Below are 22,146 nucleotides of genomic sequence, written 5' to 3' on the forward strand. Positions count from 1 at the left end.
TTAATGGGCCACAGCTTAATTCCTGACTGGCTGTTTGTGATTGGTCATCCTTAGGTTTCCATTTCATAACCCTGTTTCGATTTTGGTTTGCTGACATAGGCCAACTTGGCATTAGAGCCACCTTAGTGTGACGGCCTCCAGGTTTAATCAACAACAGTTACCCAAAGGCTTTTCTACTTGGTTTACTCTGATGCTTGCTTTTGGGTGGAGGGAGGGCCTAAGATGATGTCAAATTACAGTCTTTCCTCCTCCCCTCAGGAAGTAAAGTCCACTGGCAGGAGTGCCTAAATTGGCTCTAACCCTGGGCTCTCACAATGCTTGCTTGTTTTCACAGGGCAGAAGAATGAAACGCCTTAGAAAAAGAGCAACATTCTGGAAAATTGTATAGTTTCTTTTTCTTCCCAGATTGTCTCAAGTCTGTGGAGGATTCCCTTGCTACACCACATCAAAGGTAGGATGAAAATGGGACTGTGTGTTGGGGTTGGTCCTCTATGTTTTGAACAACCGGCATCTCTCCCTGCGCGGCCTGCTCACCAGACAGACGGCCATACCACACACCGTGCGGGCAGATTCTCCTTCCCAGGAAGAAACAGCCTGCCTGCCTACCTGCCGGTGGCAAATAAAGAATGCCGCCCTCTCTCTCAGAATACTTACATTTTCTCTTTGCTTTTTCTATATATATATATTTCTGTTACTGAACCACTTGTGAGAAGGTAGCAGACTCTATGACACTTCACTCCTGAGCTTCTCAGCACACACCTCCTAAGAACAAGCACATTCTTTGGCAGAACCACGAGACCACCATCACCCCCAAGAGATCTAACCTGGTCTGCTATACAGTCCTCATCCCAATTTCCCCAACGCAGCTCCTAAAGTCCTTTCCAACTTTTTTCTGGCCTGGGATCCTTTCGAGGGACAGTCATTGCATGCTGTTGTCATGTCTATTTAGTCCATTCGAATATTTTCATTTTAGCAAGTGCTGTGAAAGGGAATTTCCAAACCTGAAGTTCCCCATCCCTTTTTTATTTCTCTAAAGTCAAGAGCTTACCCAGAGGACAAGAGGGTGGTGCACAGCTTGCCCTAGGATTTGGTTTGCAGACCTGGGGGGAGAATAGGGCAAGGAATGGCCACTCCACAATCAGTGAGGTCAGGCTTTGCGATCAACTCCTTTGCTATTCCTGCCTGAAGTGAACTGAGTGGTCATCTTTCAGAGGCCATTCAAACTGGTGGAAGAGAGATTTCTGTGGTGGCTTTGATGTCCCTCACATCACAGCCTTTTGTTATCTTTTTCTAATTTCCCCCATGGTTCTGCCTGGATCATGATTATGGAATAAACGAGGATAAGGGGACAGTCTAGTCGGGCAGACTTTATATGTAACTAAGGACATACTCCAAGAGAACCGTCAGCTCCCTGTGGACTTCCAGGGGAAGCCAGGCAGCAGACCTCCACAAAAATCCCCCAAATGGTATAAAGCCCTGCTTGTATTTTTGAGGTTGAGACCAGAGAGCCTATAAACTCCAGAGAGTCTGTAAACTTTAGAAATGAGGAGATGTCATCTATTTTTAGAGGTAGGCTGAAAAAAAATTGCAGTACAAGTGGAAATAAAAGTTGACATTTTGTCAACTGAGTCAACTCTGTCTTGGATTCGTCACAGGGATCTTCTGCATTTAAAACAAACGAAGCATCATGCTGAAGAGGGAGGGGAAGGTCCGAGCCTACACGAAAACCCTGGATGGAGGTTGGGGATGGATGGTTGTGTTTCATTTCTTCCTGGTAAGAATTTACTTTCCCTTTGCTACTGCCTGAAAGAAGGCTCCCTGAGAAAGGCTCAGAGCAGACTAAGATCACTTATGAAATCCTTGACATTTGAATGGAAAGGGGGTTACAGCAAGGCCAGGAACTGCCAATGAACCCAACAGAAAGTTGAAAATGTCCTCCTTGAGTTAAAGCAGAAGGATTCCATCCTGTCTCCTACCCCTCCTTAAACCTACAGAGTGCTCCGGTTACCATCAGCAGCTCTGCCCTGGCTGCATGGCAATTAGGATTTGGGGACAATCGTACATTTAACCATCCCAGAAGTAGCACTGGAAACTGCTAAAAAGTGCTTTTGCAGGGGTGGGTGGGGAGGGGGTTCCCCAGCTCAGCCCAGCATAGACGTAACCCTGCTGGAAGCAACCTCCGTCTCTCCTGGGGGGCAGGGACTTTTCTTCTCTTCTGCCTGCTGTCCACTTCCCAACCCATCCCTGCCAACCATAACTTATGCTAGAGTTAGGCCCAGTGTATATTTCTGACATGTCTGGAAAGGGAGAGAATGATGTGGATTCTGAAACTGGAGCCTGATTTTTCTCCTTCATCCATAAGCAGCTGGACTCTGCACTCTGTTTTTTAATTAACGTCTTTCCTTCATCCTCCTAGAAGCTCTTGGGGTCGTTATGTGAGACAGTGGTGATGTGAATCAGCATGCTCATTCTGATGGGATTGGTGAATCCCATCACAGCTATATCCCAAACGACCCTGAGAATGGCACCAGCTCCCCAATTCCTCTTAAGTGTTCCCAAGTAAGTTAACTTTGAGATGTATTCACAAAGATACCCTTCCCTCCTGATCCTCCTCCCCAGCCCAGCCCTATAGTAAGAAGCTCCCAGGGAAGGGAGTGCAGGTCCTGGTGACTACTAACTACCCTGAAGCCCACAATGTAGAAATACCACACCTCCTCCCTTATGACAGAGAAGGGGAAAGGAGGGGAAGAAGTCCTCAGCCAGGATATACATAATACAAAACTCCAAACCGCAGGACTATTTGTTAAACATTAGCTTCATTACCAAAGAATGTGGAATCTCTTTTTTTTCCTCCCAGAAGTGTTACTAAAAAGGAAACTAAGGACACCCTGAGTCTGAGAGCCTTCCTGTGACTGGGCCACCTCCCCACATCACAGGCTTTGCATAACTGGCATTGTTGGTGAGGATCTCTAATTCTCCCACCTTTCTCCCCAATAACCACCCTTCCTTCTCCTGTATTATCCTCTGAGGATAGGAAGTTATTTGACCAATTTAGTTGCTGGTAAGAAAAGTTGTCTAACAACCAGATTAATAAACAATGTCCCACTTTTTTGGGTGTGATGCTACTTATAAAATCACACACACAAAAAAAACATTTTGGGTCCTCAAAATGTTAACAGTTAACTCAGGCCAATCACCCACAGCGGTAATGTGGGTACTTAAGATGACGATGCTTTTGCGTCTGCATAAGTTACAAGTCTACTTTTCTATAATAGATGAGCTCCTGAAAAGGTGAGTGAAAAACCCAATAACAACATGTTCTTCAGGAGCTCCCTACTTTTTAAAAAAAAATGACTCATTCTAACTTACCATACTTTATAACTACATATTTGCATGATTGTTTTCTGTATTCAGCCTGTGTCCCAGGACTGAATGCTCCATGAGCACAGGGGCCATGTCTGTTTGCTCACCACTGTAAGCCCTAGTAAATAGCCTAGAACACAGTAGGCACTAAATAAATACCTGTTGACAGATGGGAGGATGGATGGATGGATGATGGGGTAAGCCCATGTACAGTGTCTGATGTGGACTCTGGAACAGGACTGAAACCCATCAACCTTGGTCCAAAACATGAGATGAAATAGTATAATACAGATTTATCTAGTCTGCTTAGTTAACTAAGGGAATATCTGGACCTTGGGGAAAAGATTTTTAATAGTTCTGAGTCAAAACAGAAACAAAGTTGGAAGGTTACAAGTTAAGGGAGGGAGGCAGGGTGGCTACAAAGGCTATGTCCTTGGTCTTTTTGGTATACACAGTGGAAGGCACAGACCCAGTTATTAGAGACAAGTCATATCCACTTACAGCTGCTATGCCCAGACACCAAGGAAAGACCAGAGAGAGGGGGACCAGTAGCTAGCCAAACTCAGATGGCTAAGAACATAGAGGCCAGCATCGTGTAGATGCCAGCACAGAACCCATGTCCACAGAAAAAGAGGAAGGGTAATTTTACAGAATGACGCCTCATTGTCACATTCCCTGCTCATGAGAGGAGGCAATCACCGCCCTGTATTTTAAATTGAAAGAAACAAGTCTGGGTCATTTAAGGTTCATGTATATTCTCTAGCCTCATTTCCTGATAGAGGTGCCTTTGAGGCACGTTATGATTACAAAGTGCTTGAGAAAATGCTTTTTTCATTTTTGAGTATATAGCCCTGGTGTCCATAGCATTGTTCACTCTAAATAAGGAAAGTCTTGTAGCTTCTATCAAATCAGAATGGGAAAAAATACATTAAGGGACTTCCTCCTCACCACCCCATCTTTGCAACCTTGGAGCACCACCACTGATTCCTAGTCCCTTACTCCAGACAAGAAATAATACTAGTCTGAAGTAAGAGTCTAGCGGAAAGGATGGAGGGGAAGGCCTTGGTTATTTTATTCAGTAGGTAGAGGCTGAGGGAAGGAGGTTCCTAAGTGGAGGCAGGTCTCTGATTTGGGTGAGTGGGTGGATGGTACCAATCAAGAGAAATGAAAAGGAAGAGTAGGCATGGGATAAGAGAAAGATGAGTTTAGTTTTGGGTAAGTTAACCTGAGTTAGAAAGATGTGGTAGACATTAATATGAGTCTCGAGCTCTTGGGAAAGCAGAATGGTTACACATGATAACAAAAACATAGTTAATAGTTTGAGTATTAAGTGCTAGGTATTACTTTACCAGAATTTTCTCATTCTTCACAGTCCTATGAGCTAGGTGACATTTCCTTTACCTCTACTTTATAAAAGAGGAAGCTTAACTTCCGTGGTTTGCCCAAGGTCACACCCCTAATAGGAAGCAGAGCCAGGATTCTGGCCGAGGCAGGCTGACTGCAGATGGAACACAGTATTCACAACTACACCATGAGTTCAAGGGTGGTAATTAAAACCTTGAGATATAATGGTTGTCTATGGGGCAGGTATAAAGTGAGATGACTGCAGAACCACAGGGGGAAATATTTACCAGGTGAACAGAGAAAGAATCAGTGAAAAGGAACCCAGGATCTGTGGTCCTTCCACAATGCATAGACAACTTGAAAGCAGAGAAAGTGGCCTTGAAACACCAAGGCCACTGAAAAAAAAGGAAAGGGGCCACTAGGAAGCCCCTGGAGACAAGAGTGAGTACATGTGGCTCCTGGGCTTTGACTGACTGCAGAGCCTGGCTAGGCCTCCCTTCTAGTTCCCCTCAGAACCTTGCTCCTCACTGCCCCCCTTCTAATCAGAATTCCAAGAAACAAATGCTGGTACTCCACTGAAAGAAAACCTGACCTCAAAAGAGGAGCTCCCCCTAGTGGAAGGAAGGAGGGTGGTGCAGGCAAAAGGGTTAGATGGGACAGAAAAAAAGGGTGGGGCACATGACCCAACCGTAAGGTGACCATATATCCTCATTACCCTTGCTGCCCAGGCATCAATTAATAGCGCTACTTTTCACTCTCAAAGAGCTTCAACTGGGTGATAAATTATTATGGTTGCCGTATTTATATACCAGGTGAGGGAGGGTACTCAGCTCAAAAGCAGAGTTAAAGCAAAGCTAACCTGAGGACTGACAGAACAATTCTTTTGGACCAACACACATCTCTCACAAAGGTAACTGGAATTAGCTGCTTTTAACAGATGCTACTGTAACAGGATGGTATAGTGGTTGGTCTGGAGTCAGTCTATCTGGGTTCAAGTCTTAGCTCCAGCATTCCCATCTTGAGCAACTTTTAAGCTAAATCTCAATTTCCTGAATTTCTAATACAATATTGACACACCTATTCCATGCCTTTGTAATGAGAATTAAATGAGATGCTTTCATGTAAAGTGACTAGACACTCTAAGTGGACAACCTGCCCCCAAAATATAAAATGTTACAAAGAGGAACTGGCAAACAAACTGGTAAAATACAGGTGACACAGAGAATCAGAGCCTCCAGCAGTTCCAACCTCCCCTGTAATGGCTTACTCACCACCTGACTTGGACTCTTTGGTCTGCTTTGATTTAGGTAAACGTATTCGTGATGGGGATGACCAAGACTTTTGCAATTTTCTTTGTGGTTTTTCAAGAAGAGTTTGAAGGCACCTCAGAGCAAACTGGTTGGATTGGATCCATCATGTCATCACTTCGTTTTTCTGCAGGTATAAAGCCATCAATAAGCTTGCTATCCAAGGAAAAGGACCACCAAAGGGCAATTCCAAGAAGACTCATCTGTCAGTCAATCAAGACTGAAGCTTTGCTAAAACTCAGGTTCATTTATCAATATGTAAAGTTGAGAAAAGGACTTGCAGTGTTTAGCCTCCACTTGACTTGGACAAACTAGAAAAATTAGTGCTTAAGCAAAGAAAGGTGAAGAATCCAACTATTTAATTCCATGATTCAATTTTCATGCCTTGTTTCTTTCAACAGTGTCTTAATATAGGTTCAGTGAGCCAGTCTCTCAACTGGAATGTCGACCATAAAGCTCTGACCATAAAGCTCTAAAAGACAGAACCAATTCCTCCTCCTTTAGTTCTAGTTGGAGCTAGAACATGGTGTAGATAAATAACTGAACTTTGTTCTAGTCATAGGTCACTAGAGGCAACCTTTTTTTGCAGAAGTCTCATAATGAATTTTCACCAAGCTTCCTTTCCAAACCTGCTTATTTACAATCTTTTCTTTAAAACAAACAAAAAACAACAAAACTTCTTCCTAAAAGCAAAATAGTGTGGGGCTGGGAATATTAAGAAACTCAATACAGACACCTTTTTGAAGGATACACAAATGTAGAGTCCTCTTATTTCCCTTCAGTTGCCCATTTAAATTGCACACCAGAAGCTAAGGGATGCCAGAGCACATTTAACTAGCATTTGTTTCTTTTCCCAAGGTCCCCTAGTTGCTGTTATTTGTGACATAATTGGAGAGAAAACTGCCTCCATTCTTGGGGCTTTCCTTGTTACTGGTGGATATCTGATCAGCAGCTGGGCTACAAGCATTCCCTTTCTTTGTGTGACTATGGGATTTTTACCTGGTGAGTCCATTGTAAAAGTTGACTTAAAAAAAAATGGAAGCAGGAACCTTCCCTTTTACTCTCCATGAGTTCAAAAGGCCTACTTATATTATCTCAGGTCCAGGAGAATATCTTGTCCAGTACCAAGCCACTTAATGTGAAAGCGATTCCAAGCTATTATGTTTTTCTTTTAGGTTTGGGTTCTGCTTTCTTGTACCAAGTCGCTGCTGTGGTCACTACCAAATACTTCAAAAAACGATTAGCTCTTTCTACAGCTATTGCCCGTTCAGGGATGGGACTGACATTTCTGTTAGCGCCTTTCACAAAAGTCCTGATAGATCTATATGACTGGACAGGTGAGTCATTCTAAGTTTCTGAACCATCAACTCTGTAAGATTTAATGTTGAGCCCTCTCTCTGATGACTACAGAGGAAGTGAGCATGATTCTAAAGTAAAGTATTCTTCCTTGGAGAATATATGGCAAAAGAGACTCTGAACTACTTGCAGGCTTTGCCCACCACGCAGGCAACTCAGAGTTCACCATAGAGTTCAAGTCTGAGGGGATGGAGGGCAATCTATGCGGCTGGGGAAACACACCTTTGCAGGGAAAGCGGTACTCCTGGGGAAACAAGGATCCTCTACTCAAAGCATTCTCTTCAAATTTTCTCTTTAAGAAAAAACTCTGCATTTTAAAAAAAGTCTCCTCCATCAGATTCACTAAAATAGATGGAAAAAAATTGAGTGAAAAGAGGATTATGTTCCTTAATACTTAATCTTTTATATATTGTCAACTATAAATTTTCACAAATGAATAAAAACCATTCACTCCACAATTTTCTTCATACCTGAGATAAAACATTTGGATTAAAATAACCTCAAAGTATTGGGGGAAAAAAATCTATGTATATATACATATACATGAATATATAAGCCTATTCCTATCTACAGAGCAGTTTTGTTGAACTTTTCCTTTCCTGATTAAAAAAAACACCAGTAGTCTCATGGTGAACAAGACCAGCTGACAAATCCATAAGACAGAATAGCAGAACCTACAGCTAATTCTATCTCTAGAAGCAACACACCCAAGTCACAGCTTTGGTCAGGACATGCTGAAGTCAAGCAACTATTCAGCTTCAAAGGCAACACTGGCATGTCTTCTTTCGAGGAAATTTAAAACATCACAGGATGACAGGCTATCTCCTCTTCTAAGTCAGTTTCCAAATGATTTCCGTTACCTAATTCTGTATTTTCTGTACCTAAATCTACACCCTCACTTCAGGATATTTAAAACACATTGTAATTTTCTACCATTTGAAATGACTTCCCCCCACCCCAAACCATTTTTTTCCTTTAGCACAAATAACTCTCCTTCCATGCCCCCTAGTGGCACAGCTTTCCCCTTTTCCATCTCCAAGGACTCCCTGTTTTCACAAGGATACAGCAGTGTGTACGGCTAACAGTTAAGTCAATGAATTTAAATACTTTCAGCTAAATACAAGGACAAAGCAGGGTTTTCAGGAATTATTGCACTATGATTGAATATTTAGTGGTGGGGCCTCTTCTGAGCCTAAGCATATAGAGTATTGTGAAATGAGAGAGGTAATTTTTAGCTTAACTTCTCAATTTCTCTCTCCTGTTTAGGTGCCCTTATATTATTTGGAGCAATCACATTGCATTTGGTGCCTTCTAGTATGCTCTTGAGACCCACCCATATCAAAAGCGAGAGCAATTCCGATATTAAAGATAAAAGTAGCAGTTTTCCTGCAAGTGGTCCAGAGGCAGCGTGTGGGACAGAAACATCATGCTGCAATGAGATACAAGAGTCTGCCATCAGGGACAATACTATGCAGGATGGACAACCTGGTATAAGTTTAACAGTCTCACAAAATCAAAATGAAGAGTTCAACAATGAACCTAACAGGAACAGACTCTTCCGAAAAACTAATGAAGAAAGTTATGGGAATAAGAGTATTTTGTGGAGCTGCAAACAAAAACTCTTTGATTTTTCTCTTCTTAAGAATCCTTTTTTCTACATATTTACGTGGTCTTTTCTCCTCAGTCAGTTGGCATATTTCATCCCTACCTTTCACCTGGTAGCCAGAGCCAAAACACTGGGGATTAATATCATGGATGCCTCCTACCTCGTTTCTGTAGCTGGTAAGAAAGTCTACTTCAACCTCACCCTCAAAAGGAGAAATGAACTTAATTTTACAAAAATTTATTAAATTTTATTTTTAAAAAGCTTAAGAAGGATTTTTTTTTTAAAAAAAGGAGTTCTGGGAAGGCCAGAAAAGCAAGTTTTTTGAGGCTGGTGGGAACAGCAGGACTTTCCCTCCAACCTGTCACTGCATCTTGCACACAGGCTCTTCCCTACCAGACAGCGGACCCCAAAGCAAGTCTTATTTTCATGTCAGTATCTAAGTATTTGTTGGATACCGAACTTTAGAAACCTGGTGCTCAGTGACAACTGCCATTTTAGCAAGCAAAAACAATCCTAGGTAGGCTGCACAGTGCAGTGGTTGAAAGGATTGGTTCTGGAGCTAGACTTTCCAGGTTCAATCTTTTGCAGTGTATGACAGTGTGACCTTGGGCAAGTTACTTGCCTTCTCTGTGTCTCAATTTCCTTGTGTGTAATATATGAATAATAGCATCTACTCTCAGAAGGTGATTAAGCAAGTAATGCATGTAGAGTTCAGTATAGTACCTGAACTACTGTAAGCATTCAATAATGTTCTAGTAGTATTTGTAGCTAAAAATTTTTCCCCCTTTAACTCAAAGTAAGAGGATAAGATAAATAAGCATACTAAGGCTAGTCATTAATGGGTAGGCTGACATTTAAAATGAACTAGGATGAAAAAAACAATCATTTTAGTTGAGTACTTATAAAAATGTATGGAAACAGAATGCTTGATCTAGAAGATATGGATTCTTTCAACTGACAAAATAGGGAGTCTAAAAAAATGAAAATGAATGAAATAGAACTGGTTTGCTCTATCTGGAAATTCTCAGTAGCTCAACATTAACCTTTCTCTTGCTAATTTCTGGAAAAGACTATTTACCAAGCCCTTGCAAAACTGATTGCACCCCATTTCCAACTGCTTCAGTCAAATAAAACTTGTGTACACAAGAAAAAGATACATAGCTAAACTGACTTTTTTTCCACTAAAGTGTCTGGTAGTATCAATTTAGATCAGATTAGGGCTTTATAGCAGGACCAAAGAACGCAATAAAGTTTCAATATGTAATCTAGGAAATAACTGTAAAAATAGATATAGAGATGGTAGTATGAATTTTTAATTCCTTTTTGTGGAGCAATTTATGCTTAAACCATATGAAGAATTTTAAGTGTAAAACAACTGCAGCTCATGCTCCTCTTGGTGAAAATCTCTTTCAGTATTTAACTGCTATATTAACATATAATAGGATAAAGGATAAGAATGTTCTGTTATCATAAAACTAAGTGAAAAATGTTATTCTTAAATTTTATTCAAGTTACACCATAGTTCCAGTGTTCAAGAGATGATCTCCCATTTCCAGACTTTCTACATATTTTCAAGTTAAGCATAATAGCCTTTGGACTTAATTACCAAAACCTCATATACAATTATGAGTCTCAACATCTGTTTTTTTTCTTCACCATAAGACTTTATTATTTATACTCCAGTCATCCACCATATAACTTCCCCAGGACACTAACCTGTGGGTTTACTAATCTTCAAGAAATCTCACTTCCTCACCTCTTCAAGGGAGGCCTACTGAGCCCAGCGTTCTCTATAACCTGGTATTCCCAGTTTGGTGGTATGAGTTTCCCAAAAACAATCAGAAAAAACAACTGGTGAGTCCTCTACCCAACTCTGAAGGAGGCTTTTTGGTATTTTATTGATGTGTCTGGAATAGGTAAGTAAATGAAAGAATCTATTGATAGACAAATGGAACCGTTTTTTTTTCCCTTATGTCCCAGCCTCAGGATGAAGTCATATTACTTAAGAAAAGATGCCTTATGCACTTACAGTTTTCAAAGGGGCTAGGAAAATGGAATTAGGATTTCATGAGACCTTTTCAATATTGTTCCAGGTATCACTGAGACAGTCAGTCAGATTATCTCCGGATGGGTTGCTGATCGTAACTGGATCAAGAAGTATCATTACCACAAGTCTTATCTCATCCTCTGCGGCATCACTAACCTGCTTGCTCCTTTTGCCACCACATTTCCACTACTTATGACCTATACCATCTTCTTTGCCATTTTCTCCGGTGGTTACCTGGCATTGATACTTCCTGTACTGGTGAGTAGACGCACTCATTAATGTTCTTACACCATTTAGTAAAAGTGTTAACAATCACCTCCCCAAACGAGAAAACATATTTTGGATTAATTTTATAATTAAAAACATACTCAGAAACCTTTTAGCTAAATCTTATCCAGCTATTCATCTTACCTTGGGTGGGGGGCCGGGGGGCGAGAGGACTATCCACGTGGGACAGGAAAGAAGAGCAAAATAGGGATCAGAAGGATTCCATTTTGCTTATCAGTCTCCCAGGTTAGACTTCAGTTCACTTCTTTCCTTCAGCTTCAGAAATTTCTTTGGTTCTAAGACACATCTTGGAAGAGCTCCTTAAAAGAAAAAAGGGCTTCCTGACCAGCACTGGCTTCTCTCTTGTTGAGAGAAGTTCTGTATACTTTAATAAGGACACTGTGTTTTTAACTCCTCTCCATCTTTACCCCAAATTGACATAAAGTCCTAGACCTGAATGGAACTGAGTTATACAAATACTTCTGGGTTTTTCTTGGAACCCCATGGGTTCTTAGAACTAGGTCCCCAGTGTGCTGCAACAGAATCCCCCGGAATCTTCTGACCTGATATCAGTATTAGCGTAAGTGCTGCAGGATCTTATATGAGGCTTAAGCAAAAAGCAAACTTTCTAAAGCTGAAATCAACTCCTGTGATATCTGATTTCTTATAAACCAGTGGTTGGTATTCAGCCATAGGTGGATTCAATAATACCACTGTCAGCTCCAACTGTAAATACCATTTCCTAACAGAGAAGAGCGGTGAGGTTCAGGGGAAAAAAGTATCCCTGAACCAATGAAAAGATTTTTAAAAAGAAACAAAAACCAACGTTCCTTACTAATAAAATGAAAACACTGTCTGCCTACTGAAATTACTATTCCCTATCTGCCTCAGCTCTTTCATAGTATCAGGGTAAAATGCCATCCAAATCACCTCAGAAGTCAACTGTTCACAGTTTCAGATGACATACACAGTATTTGCCCCTCTGTAGGAAAAGGTCTCCACAGAATTTCACCCTCAATATGGCTAACATTGGATTCTAATCCCTGCAGGTTGATCTGTCTGGGAATTCTATGGTACACAGGTTCTTGGGGCTTGCCAGTTTCTTTGCTGGGATGGCTGTCCTTTCTGGACCACCTTTAGCAGGTAACAGCTTACCCACACTCTGAGTAAACTTCAACAGCAATGAAACAAAATGCTGATCCATGATAAATGGCAACACGTAAGGACGTTACTGATGATTATCTCTGCTGTTCCTATACCAACTCTCACAACTCCATCACTAATCCAGGAGAATCTGAGGGTTAATTCAACAGATGTGCACTAGGCAGACTCCTACATTCTCTTGGGAGTCTTAGAACAGAGACTGTGTGCATATCTACTTCTCTGGGGAGACAATCCAGAGTTTTATCAGATGCCCAAAGACCTATGATGGTTAAAAACAAAAACAAACAAAAGCTGTCTTGGACTAAAGGCCAGAATCTGTGGAGAGGATATGTGGGGCCACTGGGGAACATTAAATACAAGTAGAGTAAAACTTCAGGGAGTTCTGTTTTTAAGGTAACTTTAAGGCTGAAGCATTGCTTTACATTCACTTTTTACCTATTGGGACATTTTGTGCTTGCTGAACATTTAATCTAAGACTATTAAAAGACTGCCTACTCACACAAATTTCTTTAGGAAACAGACTTAAGCTTTAGTATCTTACACTATAGGTTCTCAATATAGTTGAATTACAAATTACTACAGCATTTCCAATCATCCACAAAAAGGAATTCAGCCTAAAACTTATTTCTGCTTCCCTCAGTCCTGAAGTAAGACAGAAAAAGGGTCTGATCTTGTCCCACTATCATTTTTTTAACTAAGTTTTATAATGACGTTAGATTTGCACCTCTATAAACGTAAGACATAAAGGCAAATATCAAAAGTATAAAAACTTAATAAAAGAAATTATTACTGAAGGTACAACAATGTACCACTATCTTTCAATTTAGGTACACCTATCTAAAGGAAAAAATTACACAAATACACAACTAAGTCCTTATTTGCATTTATGAACACACCTCCTCCCATGAGCTCTAACTCAGCCAATACTTTGTAACTGGAAAACAGGCTAGAATTTCATAGCCCAGAACTGTTATACAGGGAGTGGTAAAAGACCAAGCACCAGAGGTGGCTAGAGCTAGCTACTCTATGGCTCGTATCCAGGTCAGTGAAATACAGAGTTCAAATACAGTTTGCTGATGAATTTTTTCAATTTTGACCCTTCTTCACTGGCTGTCCTAACGATGCCTTGGAACTTTTCAAGTCTATTAGGCCGAAAGTGTAGGGAAGTAACAAATACCAGGGTACAGAATATCTTATTCAAATGATGAAGGCAAATAACAAAACTACAACATGTTTAGAGATAAATGTTTTTGTATACATTTAAAAATATTTTAAAAGTTCAATGTATGAGAAGACAAAGCAAGTTTTGTGAGGAGTATTACTTAAAAGGAAAAAGCTATAGATGTATGTGTGGGTCTTGAAACCAATTTGTTGGTCATGATCTTTAAAATTTTCTTTTTAATAAAAAAGGACCACGGACAGATTAGAAATCAGAGTGCATCACTTTATTGTGAAACTTATTTCACACGCACACACACCTATGTAACAGAAAACATATGTGATGTAAAACACATTTCTTACTATTAGTGAGTCAAAAAAAAAAAGTTACAAGCCTTTTATTACCCAATGTCCATGATACCCTAGCACTGTATGTGAGGATAAAGACAGAGCTCATGGTAGAATTTTTACCTACTAACTCTGAAAATGTTATTTAGGCAATCATAAATTTTTTAAGTTCTACAAAAAAGTCAAAGGAAGTGATAAGGCTATTGCTGAAAGCTTAGGTACAGGTTTTTAGTCTGGGAGTTGCTCAGAGTATCTTAAACAAGATTATGATAATAATATATAATTCAGTTAAGTTGCCTGCTCTGTATCATGGTCTCTCATTGACTACAATGTAGTGCTAGGCTTCTTGCTGAAGGGAGACTTCGGGAGAGCCCTTGCTGTAGGTCCTTGCTCTGTGAAGTGACAAGAGGGTTTTACAAAGGCCATTAGATTTGTTCCTAACTTCTGACTCCAGCAGCAACTAGTAAAGAACGTCAGAAATACTGAGTTACAGATCCATTCAACCGTCAACTGGTACAGGCAAGTTACGTTACTGTCTTTAGCTTTAACTAAATCGAAAGGCTTACTGGTTATAAAATATTAAATTCTAAACCAAACTTAGATCTTCCGAACTGTATGAGATCCTCATTTTTTACTTACCTAGACTTGTTATTACCAAATTATAAAAGTTGAAATTCCTATAAAAGATTACAGGCATTTAAAATGAGGAATCTAGCAAACAGTAAAATGTTTCACAATAGTCCTCAGTCAAAAGACTAGTTAAGGGCTTCCCTGGTAGCACAGTGGTTGAGAGTCCGCCTGCCGATGCAGGGGACACGGGTTCATGCCCCGGTCCGGGAAGATCCCACATGCCGCGGAGCGGCTGGGCCCGTGAGCCATGGCCGCTGAGCCTGCGCATCCGGAGCCTGTGCTCCGCAACGGGAGAGGCCACAATAGTGAGAGGCCCGCGTACCACCAAAAAAAAAAAGACTAGTTAAAAATGGTACATGAATAATAATTTTCTCCTTCCTGTATGGAAATGAAAAAGAAAAACAAATTAGTTCTATACAGCATATTTTAAAAATTCAAGGAAAGGGGAAAATAAAGCATAGGAAACCCAAGGAATCATATAACTGAGATTTTTTAAAGTTACTTTTTTCTTTAAAAAAACATAAATAGAGCATATGGTCAAGAAAATTATTTATACATCTTTTGTAATGGTGATTATGATAAGAAATATAGTGGCAACAAAATTCTTCATCAGATCTCGGTTAAAATTGACAGGGATTGAAATAAATAATAGTTTAAAAATTATCCCCCCGCCTCCCCACAAGCGACCACCCTGCCCGCTCCACCCCACAGCCCTCCCTATTCTTGCCAATACTCAGCAACAAATTCAATTTTAGTTAATAATATGGCCTGCTTCAGACTGGATCAGTTTTGGGGTTGTTCTAGTTTCCTGACCTAGGTAGGCGGTCAGTAGACCCAAGGGTAGGCCAAATGTCACTGTTCATCCAAACCCAAATGCTGTTTTTTGCTGGTAGATGGCATCCAGAACTAAACACTGACACCATGATGGAAGCCTTGGAAGGTTGTGGAAAAATAAAAAGTATTAATATTTTTAAAACTTAATATACATTTCTAATAGATCCCTGTTAACAAAAGTACACCTGCAGAAAGCAATCTAAATACAAAAATAGTGCCTTGGGCAAAAAAAGCAAGTATATAATCATATTCTCCAATGTACAAGACAGATATAAGTTACTTATGTGAAATTCTTAGTCTTGTACCCGAGGTATTTGACGTATGAGCTCAAAATTCTAAGGGCTATTCAGTTTCATTTAAAAATAAAACCACCAACAACCCATATCAGCTGCCTATAAAACAAAACCACCGAATGTAGTTCCCCTCTCTTCCACATACACCCCCCCTTTCCCAACTGATGAGTGCATATATTATGCTAATATTTATTTTAATATAAAAAATTTAAATCACAAATCTCTGAAAACTCCCTTAAAATGCCATAAATAATTTTGTTTTTGTTTTCACCACCAAATATTTATTTTCCATCCATACAGGTGATTTCCCTTATCCATTTAGCCCTCCCTCCTGCCCCTTCCCCTCTGATAACAACTACTCTGTTCTCTGTATCTACATGTTTGTTTGGTTTGGTTTGTTCATTTATTTTGTTTTTGTTTGGTTCACAAATAATTAGTTGATTATAACTCAGTATTCATTCAATAATTATTAATCAACTTATTAGCACAGAACTCTACTAGCTGCCACATGGACACAGAGAAGACAAAATTATTTGTTCAATGTTCTTTCATACCTTATTGGATCATGGTATAGCATTCACTCTGTCAGCCACATACACTGCTTAACATTAGGACTTAGTCTAAAATGTCTAAAACTGAGAATTGTTAGAATTTGCATTCTTCTTCCACTTCATTAATTGAAAATTTGGTTGAGCCACTGTAACCCATGTCTCCATTTTCTTACCTTTAAATGAAGGCACCCTAAGCTTTGGTATAATAAAAATGACCTTAAAATATAGTAAAGCTTCACTCAATCAAGCAGATATTTCACAAAAATAATTTTTTTCAATAAATTCAAGGAAAGTTATTTCTAATGCCAAATAACTATAAGTTGATTGTATTCCAGAATAAGCTAAAGGTAACTAGTTCCTAAAGAAGAAGTACATCTCTCTCTTGCTATTTTTATTCAACCTCACAATTCATCAGAAACACCATGGAGCAAAACTGGTAATTTTGCATTAACTCTTTTTCCAAGTTTTTTTCTTTTTTATAAATTTATTTATTTAGTTTTATTTATTTTTGGCTGAGAGGGGTCTTCATTGCTGCACATGGGCTTTCTCTAGTTGCAGCAAGCAGGGGCTACTCTTAGCTGCGATGCGCGGGCTTCTCATTCTCTTGTTGCGGAGCATGGGCTCTGGGCACGCGGGCTTCAGTAGTTGTGGCACGCGGGCACAGTAGTTGTGGCTTGCGGGCTCTAGAGTGCAGGCTCAGTAGTTGTGGCACATGAGCTTAGTTGCTCCGTGGCATGAGGGATCAGGGATCTTCCCGGACCAGGGCTCGAACCCGTGTCCCCTGCATTGGCAGGCGGATTCTTAACCACTGCGCCACCAGGGAAGTGCTGCATTAACTCTTTATCTGCGTTTTACAAGAAAAGACAATGGCTAAAATGGAAATTCATCCATCTAAGCTTGTCTCTGTCCCATTAACACAGACAAGTTCATCTCCTCATGAAATGACAGGTCATTTCCTATCTCTATTCCATCCTCATTTCAGATACAATGTTAAACAAATAATCCACCCAGTCCTCACTCCACCTTTTATCAACCATGCCCTCTACAGTTTTATTAGTCATCTTGGCCTATCAGTTGAGAATTTCTCTACGGCCTGAAATTTTATTTGGAAAACAAACACACAAGCAACTCAACCTTTTGGTCTGCTATAAATCCATTTTGGAGATTGGGGATATGGGGGACAAGTGAGAAGGCAGAACAAAGTACTCTGTCCTTTAAATCCTGAGGAATATATTATACCCTGAAGAGGCAAGAGGAAACAATGGAAATCATTTCTTTATCCAGTGGTTATTTTCCCCATAAGCAACAAACCCCACAGAATTTTACTTTGATACAGCATTCCTAGGATTAATGAATCCCTACAAAAGCATCCAAAATAAATTCCAAATAGCTCTCTATTGTGGTTTAAAAAGGAGAGGGGGGAGGTAGTCCTTCCCTTTCAAGGCCAAGGAATCAAGTTTCAAAATCCTAACACAGTCCACAATCCTCTTAATAAAACTTACAACACAGAGCCAATACTTATAGCACTACCAGTAAATCTTATGGCAAATTTCTATCATGAGGCCTTTAGAGAGTTCCTGTCTTAAAAGGCACTGAGGTTTATATTTGCTAAACCTTGTTTCCCAAGATTTTTCCCTTCATGGCACATACGGGGAATATTTGTACAGCACACCCAAAGTAAAATGACAAGGCTGCTAACAGCCAGCGGGCAGCTCCAGTGACCCCAAGAATGTGAGAAGTTCATTGTCTTTGCACACCTTGGAAGTCTGCCACTATTCTACAGCCTAACAGCTAGAAGCTCTGGTTCAACACTGGCCAGTCACTTACAGAATCCTCAACAACTAATTTGAACTACCATCAAGGAACTTTGGAATTAAGGGCCTTCTAGGGGTATTTCAAATCTTAACAAGATGACCAATAATAAACTTACAGTAGTAATCCTATTGAAAAGGATTCATTACTCAGCTAAAAATCAACTTCTGAGGTATCAGATATGAATACTTTTTAGACAAGATGTTAAACTCATTTTTAAACATGTATGGCTTAACCCATAAAATTATATAGACTATCATTTTTAAAATGTTGACATTTAAAAAAATTAGATTCTATATTAAACATCAAACTTAAAAGATTATTCCAATCCCTTTTTTGTTGACTGTAAGAAAACTGGTTTGCAAAACTGTTTAAGGAAGCTGAGGCCTATCTTCTTAGTTGTTTTAAATTATCACAGGAAACATTATTAGATATTCCTATCCAGAACAAGGGTTACAGCTATAAAGAAGTAATTTGGACAACAACTTTATTGTACGTAAGAATCAACTGGGTGCCACCTAGGAGGAAGTATGCTTAGGAAGCCAATGAATTTGCACAATTAACATGCATCTTAAGCGAATCTGATGCAGGTAGTCTGGAGACACCAAGGAAATGCTTAGAGGGGACTTCAGCTTAGGAAGTCTGCACCAGTAGGCAGCGTACTCCTCAGAATGCTGGCTACATACAGTGTTCCTTAGCATGGAGTGGAGGCTCAGATCCACTACTCGCTTTCCTAGACCGTGGCTGGTATTCTCTGCCACTCACAATGCTTTTGCTATGACCACAAAGAAACCCAGTCTTTTGAATGTCAACTTATGCGTGTATTTCCATTTGAAAATGATTAGAATGCAGTGGTTTCTGAACTACCAACAATAACCCTGAAACTGTTTAGGGCTGAAAGTGCATTTGTATACATCTATTTCATGCTATTATAAAAAAAGTACAAAGACCTAGTAAAATCAGATCAAATATACAGTCTTCTTTTTTTTTTTTTTTTTGGCCACACCACGTGGCATATGGGATCTTAGCTCCCTGACCAGGGATTGAACCCCTGTTCCCTGCAGTGGAAGCGAGGAGTCCTAACCATGGGACTGCCAGCGAATTCCCTATACAGTCTTCTTTTACTTTCAATGGTGGGGAAAGGCTAATTATTCCAACCAAGTAGAGATGTTTGGTTAGAGCAGCAAAGCTATGAATTTAACTTACCTAGTAGCCACTTAAATTTAAGCTTGATTATGAAGCTAATAATTTCACAGGACAATTAATTAATAATAGTACAATATAGTCCTGCATCTTACATTTCACCTCATATTTGTTATTATAAATAACATCTTAAAACTAAATACTCAACTGCACATTATTATCGTACGGAATGGCAATTAGATCTTAGAGACAGAATTTTAAAATATACTAATCTGTCAATAATCAAGCATGAATGAGAGAAACAGATTTAAAACAAATTATTTCATTAAACTTTGCATTGGTTATTCCCTGGCAGTTCAGTGGTTAGGACTCAGCGCTTTCACTGCCAGGGGACCAGGTACAATCCCTGGTTGGGGAACTAAGATTCTGCAAGCTGTGCGACAGGACAAAAATAAATAAATAAAAACTTTGCATGGAAATACATGGAAACAGTTCTAAAGCATGCTAAGTAATTCCCTGCCCTGGTAAGAAAATACACTAAATATATCTTAATCTTTCACATTTCAGAAACAACATTCTGACTTTAAGTGTGTGTGAAATGAAAGGCTTATAAGCAGTTTTCTCTTAAACTGTTTTAGTCCCTCCAGGATTTATAAAACAACTCAGTTTCACTATTTTTAGCTTTACCCTCCTGATCTTTTAGCAGCACTATCTACCTCCCTCTCCAAGAGTTTGTAGTCTTTTCCTAGAGTGTTACTTCAAATACCCCTGTCTTATAATTCACAGGTTATATATAAACTGGTAAATTGCTATACTAAGGGACGAAGGCAAGAATGACAAAGGATAAGAGGGGTTGCTGCTGCTTTCCACAGTTCCTCCTTCATAGAAATTTCTAGAAAAACTGATAGATTGGTCAACCGTTTCTTAGATATCTAAAGGTCAATCAACATAATACAAAGACTTGTCCCAGTCGGTTTCACTATTTTGCTTAACTCCAAGAAACATTTAATTGAGGTCACTGATCAAACAAGTAAAAGCAACTTAAAGTTAGCTGAATTTAAATAAAACATTCCATTCATTCATTACATTGAGAAAAGGAAACAAAAAGCTAATGAAGCAAACAAAAATTGAAAGTCTCTTATCAGAGCCAATTAAGAGAATAAAAAGGAGAGGAGATAGAGACATACACAATCAGACAAAAAAAAAAGGGTATACTCTACACATCCAGTGAGAAATCATGTTCCAAGATATAAGTGAAAATCAAAAGATACAATGTAAGCTCCATGCAGACAGATATTTTCGTCCATTTTTGTCCATGGGTTTACCCCTAGTAACCAGAACTGTGCTGGCATAGAGTACCAAAATTTTTTGAATAAATGATCAGAATAACATCCTTGACTTAAGGTTTTTCAAGATTTTAAATATAAAAACTTATAAAAGCCACATTGTAAGTTTGCATCTACAAACATAATATGCATACAATAATCTAGAAAAGACTGTGACCCCCTCCCCAGAGGTCCTGAGCCCTTTTTAGGCAGCCTGAGGTCAAAACTATTTTCATAATAATATTGAGACATTATTTGCCTTTTTTCACAGGGTTGACTTTTGCAATAATGTATAAACGTTGGTGCCTTGCACAAATATTCTTTGCCACCACAAACTCACACTTTAAAAAAAAAAAAAGCATTTCACCTACGAAGTTCTAGTATGTGCCATTAGCCAAATGATTTTGAGGACCCTCACAATTCTTGCTTTAAAAGAGCACTTTGATTTCAGGGGGAATTATCATCATTGTTTAACCCACTTGGCCAAGGAAGTCAGTTCCTTTTCATTTGTTCTCATAACCTCCTGAACCATCCATCCCCTCACAGCCTTTATCGCAGGTGTAATTTACATGGTTAATACCAAATCCCCACTAAACTATATGGTCTATGAGGGCAGGGACCATGTCTGTTTTGGCTCATTATCATATCCTTAACACCTAGCACGTTGCTGGGAACATAGTAAGAATTCAAATGTCTGTTCAGTGAAGGAAAAAAAGATAATAATCAGTCCTCACTTTTTTCTTTGGAAAATAGTAATTCACAATATTTTTCTTCACAAGAATAGTGGTCTTCTAATAAAATTCATTGTAAAATGAAATGGTATGTGTTCCTAATTTTCTCCAACTTCCATTACAAGACTGGAGATGGGCTCTGGGTTCACAATTACTTTTAACCCAAGGTTTAAACCCCTAACTCAGATGGTATTGATTTAACTTCAACAATAGAATATAAGACAGGTAAGCAGCTTGACTAACTTTCTAATGGGTCACAATACAGACTAGTAAGTACAGGAGGCTCCTTCCTTCAAGGAACGGTTCACGTCTGAGAACTACTAATGGAAAGGTTTGCATCACTAACAGAAATCCTTCCTTCCGTATAGGCTGGTTATATGATTATACCCAGACATACACCGGCTCCTTCTACTTCTCGGGCATATGCTATCTCCTCTCTTCAGTTTCCCTTTTCTTTGTACCATTGGCTGAGAGATGGAAAAACAGTCTGACCAGAAAGAGGGACTGCAATCAAATGAGAGCTTAACAAAAGAAAGTCTAAACTAAAAGTCACTGGAAACAAAAGCATGGAAGAAAAGTACCCGCATTTGTAAACTAAGAAGGTGAACCACATAATTTTTTAAGGCTCCTTTTTGCTTTAGCACTCTGAAGAATGTCTAACTGGTGGTAAGAAAAGAGTAATAGCAACTTAAATTAAACTGTTAGTATTTAATCAAATAGGCTAAAATTTTAATCAGTTGAAGCAGTTACTTTAGATATTAAATGAAAATCAGAATGTACTGTAATAATAAATTAACCAAACTCTCAGTTGTGCCATGGTAATTCAGTTGCAAAAATGTGTAAAGACAGAAAACCATTTTCCTTCAT

At 39.3% G+C, this 22,146-nt stretch overlaps 1 protein-coding gene across 1 annotated transcript; it reads left to right on the forward strand.

Moving 5' to 3' along the window:
- Positions 1-248: 248 nt before the first annotated feature.
- SLC16A4 (solute carrier family 16 member 4) lies at positions 249-21,825 on the forward strand (the record flags this gene model as incomplete). The annotated part of the gene is given in 10 exon segments (XM_081258626.1): positions 249-451; positions 1,656-1,774; positions 6,015-6,147; positions 6,873-7,016; positions 7,190-7,351; positions 8,637-9,152; positions 11,070-11,281; positions 12,340-12,433; positions 21,648-21,754; positions 21,760-21,825. Coding segments are annotated over 9 exon segments (1,521 nt in total). The 5' UTR covers positions 249-451; positions 1,656-1,687.
- Between the last annotated feature and the right edge of the window lie 321 nt (positions 21,826-22,146).

Source organism: Mesoplodon bidens, assembly GCF_964165515.1.
Source record: "Mesoplodon bidens genome assembly, chromosome: 2".
Classification (NCBI taxonomy): Eukaryota; Metazoa; Chordata; class Mammalia; order Artiodactyla; family Ziphiidae; genus Mesoplodon; species Mesoplodon bidens.